Genomic DNA, 14,069 nt, shown 5'->3' with positions numbered 1-14,069 from the left:
TGTCCACACTTTCTTGACAGATAGTTCTTTTATCACTACTATGGTAACATTGGTTTGATATTTCAAGAGAAACTCCATGAAGAGTATTTGTGTTGAAGACCGAAAGGTTGAATGTACATAATGAAAGGTTTGAGGCATCATAGGCAGAGAGTGTCTTTAATTCTGGGCTCTGACTTTAGTCATTATTTTTGTTATTGATGCAACTTCTTGGTTTCTAGACCAACAGACAGAAACTCCTGCTATAGAGAATGTGGCCATTTGTAAAAATGGAAAAATATAGATGAGACAGATGGAAAGAAAAGTGTACAGTTATGGGGACCCAAGCCAGACAGATGGGATAGCATAGTTCCTCACTTTATAGACCCAGAAAGAGTTGGTTCATCAACAAATGCCAGAGTAGGTCAAAGGATGTAAATTCATGTGCTGAGTAATGATCTCATCACAGCACTCACACCTTCCCCTGCACCCAAATTACATTTGCTCCCTGGACATTCTCTCATATAATTTTCTCAAAGTAAGAACAGGATTTCCTTATAGAAAGTTGGATCATAAGGTGTATTTCCAGACTCTGGAACCTTGAGAGATGTGCTTATTTCTCTTCTGATTGCTTCTTAGCTGCATGGTCGGCCTGATTCTGGCTGTCCCAAGCCTCAAAGACCAGAATCCCAAGGACTATGAGGATCAGAACAGCAATCCCCATCCTGATAAGATTCTCCACTGTGTGGTCTTTGTTCTCTGAGGCTGTGGTTGTGGACAAAGAATATACAGAGGTTAGGGATGGTCAAAATTGCCTCAAGGTATCTAAATGTCCCTAAGATCACTAAATGTCCATCCAGGGCTCCTGCTTTCCCTGGACAAATCTTGGAGTCTCTGTTTCCAGTGCTGACTTTGATGTCCTTTTATTCAACTGTCTTGGGTTTTCAAGTGTTCTAGGATGGGATGATAATCTCAGCTGATCCTGATAACAAAGAGGATGTGTACAGGCTGAAAAGTGTTTCTTTTTCGTTCCACTTTCTCATTTACTGTAAATACTCATTCTTATCCTATAAGCTCATGAAATCTGGGATTAACCTTTCTGATGGCATAGTTAGGTTACATTTCTTATTCTTTTTCTTAAATCCATTATATATATTGATTTAACATCCCAGCTACAGTATCCAGTATAACCTGTAATCCCAATCACGCCTTCCAACTCCATTTATTTCCTACCACAGAATTCTCTCCTTCTCTGTTTCTTTTTAGGAAAGGGCAGGTCTCTCATGAGTATCAACAATTGTGGAATATAAAGTTGCAGGAAGACTAAGTACCTCCCCATATATTAAGGCTGGGCAAGGTGATCCATTGTGAGGATTGGGACCCTTAGTCCAGTAGAAGATTTAAATCGGAGAAGTGAGTAATAGGGTCAGAAACAACCCAGTTTCCACTAGGAGTTCTTACCACAATCTTCAGCACCTCTGTGACCACAGCCCTGAAACCAGTAAGTTCAGAGTAGAATAAATTGACACTATAGGGCATTCCTTTATGGGTCACTGCACTGAGCAGTCCCAGCAGCATCTGAGTGTGGCATCTCTACTCAGCTCAGCGGAGGTTGTGCAGATTCAGGTGCTCAGTCTAAGATGATTTCCTCAGTGGGTTTTTGCTGAGAGTTTCTTTCCTGTCACTCTGAGACCTCCCACCTCTCCCTTGATCTGAGCCTTCCCCTGAAATGTTCTGAATACCTAGAGACCACTGAAGGGTGGTTGAGGAGAAACCACCTTACAGCTTCTCTGAAATGAGAGATGATTCTTGATAATATTGAGAGCCGGGGTCTTGTTACTAAATTTTCCCTGATTTTCCTCCCCAGGTCAGGCCAAGAAATTTCTGTAAGTCCAGCTCATGTAGGAGCACATGCTCTTGATGTAGATTGCCCTCCATCTGTTTCTTCTACACACCATTTCAGAAATGTAGGCCCAAGGTTTTGGGCCAGTGTCATGCCCTGGATTTCAAAAGATGGTGTGAAGTGAGTGCATGTATGTGTGCACCAGGAATGAGAGTGAATTGTAAGCAACTGTGCTTCCACCTAGTAGTTCCCCCAGTAGCATGGTTACTCACACTAATCATAGACCCCCAAGACTGACATATCTTTCCTTTACTTCAAATAATAGTTACTGAGTCAAACAGGGCAGGATGTAATGTGAGGAGAGTGTAGTGCAGGCCTCATACCACTTTATGAGACTCAAGTGTCAGTGGTCGGTAGTCCCTGGGAGTCCTATTCCCAAACCTTCTTTTGTTCAGGGGAGTTTACTAAGGTCAGGCAGCTGACATTATTAGCTGTCACCCCTCAAAAGATGGCTGAATCCATACAGTCTCAGTTCCTCTCTTTTACCTAAAAGTGAAATGTAGAAGACTTCATAAGGCAATAGTCTTTGATCGAGACTGCTGGATTTTATTTTGACTAATGTGATCATTGTCATATTCATATTCTTTAAACAAATTCTGTCTGATAGGGTTCAGCAAGGGATGTGTATCTGTTTTGGACTAAAGGAGTTTATGGGAAGTTTTGTACTTATTACAAGAAAGCTACTTCCACATCTGGAGACACTGTGGGCCATGGATGCACTGAGAATGAGGGTTCTGAATTCTTTTTTTTTAAAGTGGACAGTTATGAGCAAAGTTTGGCACTCTGGATGGTTTTTCCTTATAGCTATATTTGTCTGTGGCCTCCCAAGATGCTCTTTTGGACTACCTGAAACCTTCTGGATTCCATTACCAATGTTTGTGGTGAGCATTCCCATAAGTATTCGTGTTGGCCTCCACCTTCATGAGTGTGAATATCCATCTGCGTTCTCTGCGTCATTTGTAATCCAATACTAGTTAATAATTGCTATAAATTGGGAATGCTCAGGTAGCCCTTCAGCACAGAATTATCTGGATCACCTGGCTGGGACCATGTGCTCCTCAATGGCACTGGCACATGAGGACAAGTAAAGAGATGCGTTGAGTTATCTATAGCACCTTTAGGTGTCCCTGACAGTGGATGTCATAGAACTCACAGGGAATACTGGACCTATGCCCTATGATCTAGAAGAAGGGGCCTGAATATTCTGCCCTGGCCCTGTGACTCCCTCTTAACATAGTTCATAACCACTGAGGGAAAGTACTCCTGCAGAGTCTGGGGGATTCTTCTGTAGTGCGAAATCAAAACCAAACCTGCACCGAAAGAAACTCAAAGAGGTGCACAGCATTTATCCCTTTCTTGTGCAGTAAAGAAGTAGTTCAGAAACAGAAGGATTTGCCCAAGGTGGGATCTCCAGAAGTAGCCGTATCAACTCCATAACTAGCTATTGCCCACCCTGGGCACTGCATTTTAACAGGGTCTTTACATAGCCTTCTGGGCACTTATTCCATGCAGGTGAGAGGTTTGTTATCAAGTCCTCAGTTGTCAGGGAGTCTTTGGTAGGTGAGTTAGTAGGTGAGGTTCTGGGATCCTTGCTTTCCACCTCACCCACCCGGCCCATCCTCCACACTAATCCTCTGCATCTCTCTCTGGATGCCACAAGTAACACAAACTGAACCTTGGGCTTCTGGAGTCTCTGTTGGTCTCTCTGTTTGCCTCCCACACTAATAAGCTGAAGAGACAGGGAAATGAGTTTTCTGGGCTAACATTTCACAGACTACCTGGGGAAAGAACATACTTCCTACACTTAGGTGCCTGACACTTACCAACTGTTGGTGTGGGCCTTGAGGTTGACAAACCAGAGGCTCCAATGTGCATATAGGAAAAATAACAAGAGGAGGATGAGAGTTAGATGCTCTCCCAGGGACCTGCAACTTATCACTCTTCTATATCTTCCCTGTAACCTCTCCGAGATCCTAATGCTGCCAAACAAATCCTACCTTTCAATAGATGATGGAGTTGACAAACATGAAGGAACTCTTTTGGCATCTACTTCTGTAGAAGGGAAAGTGCCTTCTGACTAATCCTTCATATTGTCCCCTTAATCCCACCCAAATCAAGGGCTCTTGTAGGGTTTGGATTGTAAACCTCCATGACACTTCAGCTTTACCTCACCTGAGACAATGAGATCCACAGGGGCACTGGCATGTGACAGCAGGTAGGGAGATGAGTCCCAAGCACCATAGCACCTATAAGTGCCAGAGAACACAGAGGTCCCAGCACTCATGGAGAATTCTGCCTGGAACTTCCAGTCTTGGAACTTTGATTGTATTCGCTGGGGTTGGTGTGCTGCCCCCTCCTTGGACAGAATGAAAGTGTCTGCTTTGTATGTTGACTGACACAGCAGCATCACGTTGTCTCCTGTGTGTACTGTGGAGTTTGGCTTCACTGAGAGGGAAGGAGTGAAAGAAAGCTGACCTAAAGAGAAGAGGGGCGATGAGAGGCTGCCTTCAGTGTTCTGAGTGACCTCACCTGGGTCTGCCTTGAGCACCTGAGACTGATTTCTCTGCCTGAGCCCCTCTCCTGCTCTCATGTGCCTACATCTGTTATCAAATATGACCCCTGTCCATCATCCCAGTCATCACCTCCTTAACTTCCCTATGAGAGCCCAAGAAGGGAATACACACACACACACACACACGGTTGAAACTTTTGATCCTCACCTGTGACCAAGATGTCCAGGGGGTCACTAGACAGTGACAACTCAGAGGAGAGGTTGTGTCCACCATAGCATCTGTATTGGCCTCCAGTAGAGTCTAGTGTGAAGTTGGCCAAGGTGAGGCCAGCCTGGGTCCTCTGTCCATAGTGCTGGGTGAAGTCTGTTCCACCCACCTTGTACAGAGCAAATCTGTCATAGTTGATGTCAGAGCAACACTGAAGGGTGAGGTTCCTCCCAGGATCCAGGATGTGGCCTTGGTGAGTCTGTAAGGAGGGCTTCTTGGACAGGCCTGGAGGGAAAGTGACAGGGTAGAGATTAGCGAGCTGATTTTCAGCTAACGCCTATTCCCTCTCAAACCCATCCTACACATGTCACTGCTTCTACCCAGCTTTAGATCAGCCACCAGGATCTTCCTTTTTTATACTTTTTACTTGCAAATACTCAGCAGGACAGGGTGTAGAATGTCAAAAAGTGATTGGTCAGTGATGCGGCTGACTCACCTGAGATGTGTATTTCTAGAGGGTCACTGGGTCCTGACCACAACTGTGGGGTTTGCTTGTAGCAACCGTAGCATTGGAACGTCCCTGTATTATCTGGGGTCATACGAGCTATAGAAAAATAGGCTTGGTACTGCCTAATACTGTGTATGTACTGTGAGTTCAGGGAGCTGGAGAACTTCTGATCTTCCTTCGTGAGAATGAACTTGTCATAGCCCACCCATGAGACACACAGGAGGGTCACATTCATTCCTGAGGTCACCACAGGGCTGGGCAGTGCAGTTAGGAGGGGTTTAGTGTCGTGGATTCCTAGGAAAGAAGGAGGCAGCCTGTTATATGGGATTGCACAGTCACAATGCTTTCGAGGGACTAGGTTTTGGGAGGGGATACTCCTCAGAGCAGATCCTGACTGTCCCCTCACCTGTCACCACCAGCTCCAGGCTGTCACTGCGCTCTGACCAGCCAGATGACCTGTAACTGTAACAGCGATATTGCCCCCCACTGTCCTCTGTCACAGAAGGAATGGAGAATGTGGACTTGTCCCCAGGCTTCTTTGGGGTCTGTGTACCCCAGGTTTGTTGGCTTCCCTCTTTATGCAGAAAATACATTTCTACATCTAGGGCCCCTCGACATGAGATGTTCATGGGGCTTCCTATGGCAACCACAGTGCCTGGCTCAGCCCAGATGGTGGGTTTGTGTTGGGTCCCTGTATGGACACAGGAGAGAAGGAGATGTGTCTGTCTGAAAGTGGCACAGAAAATAAATGTCACACTTGTGGTTGGCATTTTGTTTTCTACTTAAGTTATTCTTCTGTTAAACAATACATTCTCACAGAAGTCCTCCGAATTCCCCTCTCCCCCAGAACCATTGCTCCTCTGTTTCCCTCAGAACAGAGCATGGTTCCTAGTGATATTAATGGAACATGACAAAACCACATGCGGTAAGACTAGACAAACACCCTCCTACTAAGGCCGGAGCAGGCAACCCAGTAGGAGGAAAAAGTTCCCCTGTGTAGGTAAAGAGTCAGAGACTTCCAGACTCCTATTGTTATGAATCTCACAAAAATGTCAATCTAGTTAGGTAGTGGTGGCACATGCCCTTAATACCAGCACTTAGGAGGCAAATACAGGCAGATATCTGTGAGTTCAAGGCCAGCCTGCTCTACAGAGCGATGTCCCGGACATACATGGCTACACAGTGTACCTCTACAAAGTGAAAAAAAAAAAATGAGAAGCCAGGGTAAAGTGGCACAGCGTGGTGGTGTCACCGTCATTTCAGCATCGCCCCCTGTAAAGTGTTTGGCCCCTCACCATAGAACAGGAGCTCCAGGGGGTCACTAAGTTCTGACCACACCAGTGGGCTGTTGTTATTAAAGCTGTAGCATCTGAATGTCCACCTTTGGCTGGAGGTCACAGGACCCACAGGGAGACGAGCCTGGTACTGCCGAGTAGAGTGGTTATACCGTGAGTTCCATGTCCAGGAGCGCTCCCGTGTTCCTTCCTTAGTCAGAATGAACTTGCAACATCGTTGACTTGAGACACACTGGAGGGTGACATTTCCTCCCTCAATCACTACAGGGCTGGGCAAGGCTGAGAGGGTGGGCTTACTGTAGGCCCCTAGGAGAGGAGGAGGAAGCAGTTAAATCAGGCATCACTATCCTGTGTGGCTGTAGGTGGAGTCATCCATGTGTACAGACACACTTCCCTACAGTCAACTCTGAGGCTGTGGACTCTGAGTCCTCTCACCTGACACCACCAGCGCCAGAGAGTCACTGTACTCTGACCATCCATCACGGGTCTGATAGCAACATTGGTATCTCCCTGCTTCTTTTAGGCCTATTTTTTGTGATTGCAAATTTAGTCTTTTTAGGATTCAGTGTAATCTCTGTCTGTGTTAAATATTTGAATCTATCTTCATAAAGAATGTACCGTTTGGCTCCTGTGGTCCCCTCACACAAGAAGGTCACTGTAGTCTGCTCAGAGACCACAGAGTCTGGCTGTACTCTAGAGAGTAGGCTTAGGGAGTGTTTTTTCAAGGAAAAGATCAGCTAGGAATGAGGGCATCCATCCTCAGATTGCAGCCTCCTACCCCAACCCTCCAACCATCCCCAGAGGCAGCAGCACACATGTGTGGTTTCCATCCTCACTGCCCAGAACGGCTCCAGGAAGGATGACAAGTGATGTCAGGACATCTGCAGACCCTCACTCACCTGCCAGCACTGGTGTCCCAAGGCCCAGAGCCAGTCCTGGAAGAGAGATCCCTGTGAGAGGTTTGTCCCTGAAGCTTGAGAAGGTCCTTGACTCTGCAGAACCTCCTGATGCCCTGGGGTTTCCCTACTGACCATTGCTGGGCTGTGGGGCAGCGTCAATCCCCGATTCCATATCCCCTCCCCATCCCCACATCTCACCCAGACAGAGCAGGGCTGTGAAGGTGAAGGTCATGGCATCTCCTCCTGGAGGCTGCTATTGTACTAATGGGCAGAGCTACAGAGTCTGTAGAAGGGGCAGGAGACATAGGGTGCGGCCTCTTGAGACAGCCCACTCCCCATGACATGGTTGTACTTCAGCAGCCCCACAGGAAGGGGAACTGCCCTCTTCTCACACCAGGCTCTGACTTCCCCAAAGCTGTGGCTGTGTCAGGCAGGAGACTGCTTCAGTATTTAGTGGTTGTCATTTCCAAAATCCTTTCATTGTCTGTGTAAATGTCCTCATCTTTGTGAGGACCAGATGGTAGCTGACAAGTATGAATACTATACGTAAGAAATGAAAATTTTCAGGTCAGCTTGCTTTGTTCTTGTTCACATATTTCTACATGAAATATTTTTTATATTAAAAATGTTGGAAGGTTTCTGTGCAGAGTCTGCCTCTGTACATCTGCATGCAATAACATTGGTAATACACTTCCTCATAGTCTAATTGCTGGCTCACAAGTGTGCACGAGGTGCCAGAGAGATGGCTCAGAGGTTCACAGCATTGGCTGCTGTTCCAGGGTCCTGCGCTCAATTTCCAGCAACGACATGGTGGCTCACAACCATCTGTAACGAGATCTGGTGCCCTCTTCAGGTGTGCAGGTGCACATCCAGGTAGAAGATTATTCATAGTAGTAAGTGAATCTTTTAAAAAAGCAAACAAAACTACGTGTACACTGAGCTGAGGGCATCAAGGTTATGACAGGAGACCCACAGAGACAGCTGCCTGAGCTTGGGGGAGCTAATGGACTCTGAACCAACAGCTAGGGAGCTGGCATGGCACTGACCCACTGCATCTGGATGACGGTTGTGTGGCTTGATCTGTTTGTGGGGACCTTTCAGTGGTGCATGAGCTGTTTCTTTGGAACCTATTCCCTATGGTGTGATGGCTTTCCCAGCCTTGATGCAAGTGGGAGTTGATTGTGTTTATTATGGAACATGTTCAGCATGTGGCTCTAAAGTGTCCCTTTTTGCCAAATCTAACTTGTGCTGTTGTGTGAAGTGGAAATAAAGTGTCCCAAGAACAGGAACTCAGTGCTGTGTCACTATGCCTTGTTCTGAAGCAGGTGAAGACAAAGGCAACTGCTGACATATGCACTGAATGTACTCTCTGATCTCATGGGACCCGGGTCTCCGTGCACCAGAACTGGCTGCCCCTTCTCTGTCAGAACTTCTGCATGGATGTCCTTCATTTCCTCAATATGTCCATTTAGACAGAGGTTGGCTTCTTATGAAAACTAATTATCTTCCTGGTCTTGAAGATGCTTTTGTGAAGACACAGTCTGACAGTTTCACAGGGTTGTAAAGCAGCAGGGCCACATTGAGCCCAAGACTACAGTTGAGGTGGAGCCAAGCCTTTTCTCCCAGAAATCTGTTAGTGCAAGAATTGCTCCTTCCTTCTAATAACCATGTGGTGATCATAGTGATAGTCAACCACTAACATTATGAAACATTGACTTAGTACCAGGCCACAAAGTGATTGGTTTCACCAACTGGATCCTTCCTGAGGCTGAAGAAGAATATTTGCAAAGGTACCAATGATGGGTAAATTACTGGTGGCTTTCTACACATGAGGGAGATAAAGAGAAGGGGAAGTTGAGTCTCTAACAGTGGAAGTCAATTGAATTAAGTGTTATGCTTGCACTGAAGATGGGTGGGTTCCAGTCCATATACGAGGAAAAGACACTCATCAAGGAGTACCAGCAAATATTCTGAGAAGTGAAACTCTCACAGGGTGTTGTGACTCCATCACACTCTTGTTCCAACGCATATGATCTATGCTTTCCTCTTTAAATAAGGGCAATGAATGGGTAAAGGATTATTTGACTTGTTGATGCTTTAGGAAGTCAATTGGTATGGAAAGATGATGGTATAAGGGACATATTTGCACTAAATTGTGATAAATCTCCAATACTGGTCTGAAATCAGACAGTGTCCATAAATGTAGGAAGTTGTAAGTGAGCTTCCAGTGTTCCCCTAATAAGGACATGAGCTCATATTTATACATACATGCATGTATACATATGCTTATGTATACATGTATAAATACACATATGTATGTACACATAAGCACATTTCTTAGCCAATATCTGTGGTAAGAGGCTGCAGTAGTATTCCATGCTTTCTCACTATCCATGGAATGCAGGCATGAGATGTATAGGTATTTTAATTATAGACAGATGAAATTGTTCTCTCTGTGTCTGTCTCTTTCTCTCACTCTCTCTCTGTATAAAATGCATTTTGTGTCCTCAGTTTAATTTGCCTTGTGGGAAGAATGGATTTGCTGTGGGAGAGATTATCTCTGTTGACTGTGAGCATCAGGAAGGGCTTTTATGGTATTGCAGAAATGTGATCCTTTAGGAAGGATTCAGCCTGTGTGAGGGTAGGGACCAGCATAGAATGATGTAAGATGGACTGATGTGTTTGTAGTAATAGATGAAGTGGTGATTGGGGCCTGAAGTGGTGCAGAAGGTGGATGGATCAAATGTATAGACAGATGTCTTGAGTATTCATTGAACCTGGGCTGTGCAGATGTGCAGAGGTCTGTGGCAAAAGCAGTTCAGGTTGGGACCGTTTCAGGTTAGTATCAGAATGAAAATGGAAGGATGGAGAAACCAAGGAAGGCTCTTCAGTGTTGAGGTTGATTGGAGTGTCATACATTGACCAACCCAAACAGTGACAGAGAAGGTTTAGAAAGATTTATGCCAGCCCTGGCTGACTCACTGGGGAAGCTGACTTTCCCTCTTGTCTGGGCTTGTCTTTTAATGGGTAATTTTCAAATTCTTCTGCATTCTTTATTTATGTCACAGGAAGACCCTCCTACTCTCTCCTCTTCTTCCATACCTCCTCATTGTTTTTTTCCCCCCTTCTATTCTTTTTCTGTCTGGACCAAAGTTCCTGATAAGACAGTGGAGACCCAGTCTCAATGCCCTCAGCACTAATGCTCAGGGGAGCAATCTATCTAGCTGCCATGAAGAGTGCAAGAGCATCATTTGCCAACTTTCAAAGTGAGGCTGGTGATAATCTCCATCTTCCTCCTTGGAGTACAATGAGGGCAGTGGCCTGTCTTTAAATGTTAGTGCGAGAACCGCCTAGTCCAGTGATGGGAGATGACATTCTGCAAATATGTTTGTCTTATTGGTTAATGAATAAAGCACTGTTGTCCTACAGGAAAGCAAGATAGACGGGACTAGGAAACAAGGAGGGTTCTGGGAGATGTAGTAGTAGAAATCAAAATTTAAGATGAAGAGGAATAAGATGTCAGGACCTTTTCTCCAGTAACATAACACCATGTGGAAACACTTAGATTGATAGAAATGGGTTAATATTTAAGACAGAGCTACCCAATAAGAAACACAAGTAACAGGCCTACAGCTTTATATCTAATACAGCGTCTCTGTGTGGATGACATGGCTGTGGGACCAGTCTGCTGAAAGACTGCTCATACGAAAATGGCGTCTACAACGTGGGTACTAAGAACTTGCACTTAAAACTTGACAAAAACTTAAAAAGGGATTTTAGAGACAAAGGAACAGAGACAAGCAAGGCTTCTTGGTGTCAGCATTTTTCTCGGGCAGGCTCTATTTTGCTAGAGACAAACAGAGACTCATACAGCTCCTTTAAGGGAGGTTTCCTGACTCGGAATAAGCAGGAAAAAAAATGCAGGGTACTTTTAAGAGGCACAGTTACCAACTGAATGGTGTGCATGCCAGCTGGCAGTGGCAGTGACCACATCTCCAAGCTGCAGTATGGCAAACAGACCAAGGCAGTGAGCACAGCTCTCAGTGCTGGCAGTAAACCTACTCCCCACCATCTTGGATAGATGGTGGCTAAAACAGCTGTGACTTTCATTTTAGCATTTTGTTGTTTAGCCAGCCTGGTGTACAGAGTGAATTCCAGAACAGGCAAAAATCACACAGAGAAACCATGCCTCAAAAAGTGAAAAATAGAAGTAAAAGAAATAGAGTAGTAAAAAAGCCACCTTAAGATGGAGAATACACAGATAGTCTGGATACTGTATGCCATTGTGTTGTCTCTGAATTGCTCAATTGCAAAGGAAGGAACAACTGCTAAAATATACTTGATTATCAATGTTGCTAAATTAATGCAATTTATATATTTAAAAATGCTTTGGCTTCAAAATTTAAGTCTAAGGACAGGTTACTGGGGAAAAGAATTTCTATTATTGTTTCCACTGAAAGTGAAAAGCTGTGGATTCCTTCCAGACTAACATGGTCTGATCAAGCAAGACCCCCCCCCTGAAACAGTGTCTCAGGTGATCCAATATCCAAAACAGCTGGGACAAGGCAGCCTTGAAGACTACAGCCAGGATTTCTGCATCTTCTTTGGATTCCCATGGTATTTAGCATCCCCAACTAGCAGAAAGCAGTTCGGAAAGAATGACGCCCAAATACCTAAATATGGTCTATAAATGTTTGCTTTCATTTAAATGGGGTTGATTGTAAATGGTTAATGATCACAACCAATCTCTTTTTAAAGGTAAAAAGGGGCTTATGGTATATAAATGAATACTTTGCTTTTGAATTGATTTTCATTTATTGATACAATTTAAGGTCAATTTTGTAATATGTATATTTCTCCTCTTTTTTAAGTATTGTGTGTATATATATATAGCTCATTTAAAAAATGTAATGTATAATTAAGTACAAATTACAGATATTTACCTACAATAGTAAGATGTATAGTTAGGTTTTTTTGGTTTTTTATAGATATAGAGGTATATTTGAAATGGATAGGCATTCTTCAAACCTTTCAAAGATCTACAGAATATGGCATTTAAAATGGTTTAGTGCTTTTTTTTGACAGTGAGACATAACTGCTCCTGACAACACCACCTGCATCACAAAGGAAGATGGACATCGAAGAAACTTGTTATGGAGTTTACTCCCATATGGCAAGACTAGCCATTTGGGCAAGAAATTGTTCTTTTCTGGACTATTTGACTTTATGCTGTATAAACTGGACATGCAGGGTCCACAGAAAACTGACTGCTGAAACAAGATGGACAGTGCTACAGATTTCTGCTTCATAAAAGATTCTGCCAGACAGTCTGCAGGACACAGAGAAAAGGGACTGACAAACACCACCGCCAATACAGGTGGACAGTTTAAAGTTTCCTGCTTTGCTGAGGAGTCTGCCAGACACACCTGAAGAAGAACTTGAGGTAACTGACCAGGCAGTGAGTTGACTCTGTCATTTCTAGAGTTTATATATTATCCTTCTGTGGTCTTTGATGGAGTTGAAGACAGATGGTTATGGTTATAGTTTTCCTTAGTTAGGATTAAATATAAGTTACATATAAGACTTTAGACTCACAAAAATAGGATAGATGATGGAATATTTTCTTTAAATCTTGCTAAATGTTAATGAACTAAATATTGTTAACTATAGTTCTTATTTGATAACTGTTCTGTTGTATATTTTACTATGTTAAAGTTAAAGCCCTTCTTTTTAATTTAGACAGAAAAGAATAGATGATGAGAGATGTCATTCTGTAAATATGTTTTTCTTATTGTTTAATGAATAAAGCACTTGTGGCCAACATGAAGGCAAGATTGGACGAGACTAGGAGACAAGGAGGATTCTGGGAGATGTAGTAGAGAGGTGTCAAGATGTAGGACATGAGAGAAGAGGTCTGGACCCTCTGTCAGGTAAGATAAGACCATGTGGAAACACTTAGATTAATAGAACTGTGTTAGTATTTAAGACAGAGCTAACCAACAAGAAACTCTAGTAACAGGCCAACAGATTCATAATTAATACAATGTCTCTAAATGTTATTTGGGGCTGATGTGGCCGTGGGACCAGGCTGGCAGGAAAGTGCTCATAACAGTTCAGTGACATGGGAGCTTTAATATATGGATTCATTTGAGAGGAGGGTGCCTAGGTTAGCTTTGTCATTTTGACACACACTAGAGTTCACTTGGTAAATGGGAATCTCAACTAAGGAAGTGGTTTGATCGGAGTATACTGTAGTCATATCTGTGGGGCAGGTTCTTGGTTAATGATGTTAAGAGATATCGGAACCTGATGCTACGTCTCTCAGAGGACAGCACATAGAAGCAAAGTTTTGGACTCCCAGCATGGTCACTTCCATTCTTTGATCCCAGCATGTAGGTTGCAGACTTGGGTATAGTAGGAGGGTCTATAATTTCCACAGATACTGGGTACCTCTGTTGGATCCATCCATCCATTTCTATTTTCTTTCACTTTGGTGTTGCATATTTCTCCTCCCACAGCTCATGTGGAAGTATCTGAAGTGTTAGAAAGTTTTGGTAATGATTGAAATTAGTATAAACATTTTTTTCCCCCTGAGGCAGAGACATTAGATTCTGTTCATGCTTCCATCAGCAACCTGTCCCCTTCACCTTGTTGCATGACTTTCTGTGAACTAGTATTGTGCACTAAGTAGAAAGGACCATAGAGCATCTGGGCATGATGGTTTCATGTGGCATCCCAGCTCCTTATACCCCTTCCATTGACTTCCAC

The 14,069-nt window shown here is 43.9% G+C and overlaps 1 protein-coding gene across 1 annotated transcript in view; it reads right to left on the bottom strand.

Moving 5' to 3' along the window:
• LOC127238518 (leukocyte immunoglobulin-like receptor subfamily B member 3) overlaps window positions 1-14,069 on the bottom strand; it is a 39,178-nt gene that overhangs the window by 15,013 nt on the left and 10,096 nt on the right. The window contains exons 10-14 of the mRNA XM_051207131.1: window positions 7,500-7,554; window positions 7,302-7,337; window positions 6,403-6,708; window positions 5,514-5,798; window positions 5,096-5,401 (exon numbers count right to left, since the gene is read on the bottom strand). Of these exons, the coding sequence (XP_051063088.1) occupies window positions 5,096-5,401; window positions 5,514-5,798; window positions 6,403-6,708; window positions 7,302-7,337; window positions 7,500-7,554 (988 nt within the window). The remainder of the gene's footprint in view (window positions 1-5,095; window positions 5,402-5,513; window positions 5,799-6,402; window positions 6,709-7,301; window positions 7,338-7,499; window positions 7,555-14,069) is intronic.

This window comes from Phodopus roborovskii, unplaced genomic scaffold (genome assembly GCF_943737965.1).
Source record: "Phodopus roborovskii unplaced genomic scaffold, PHOROB, whole genome shotgun sequence".
NCBI lineage: Eukaryota > Metazoa > Chordata > Mammalia > Rodentia > Cricetidae > Phodopus > Phodopus roborovskii.
Note: the sequence above shows the minus strand (reverse complement) of the source record. Positions and strands in the feature narration are given on the sequence as shown.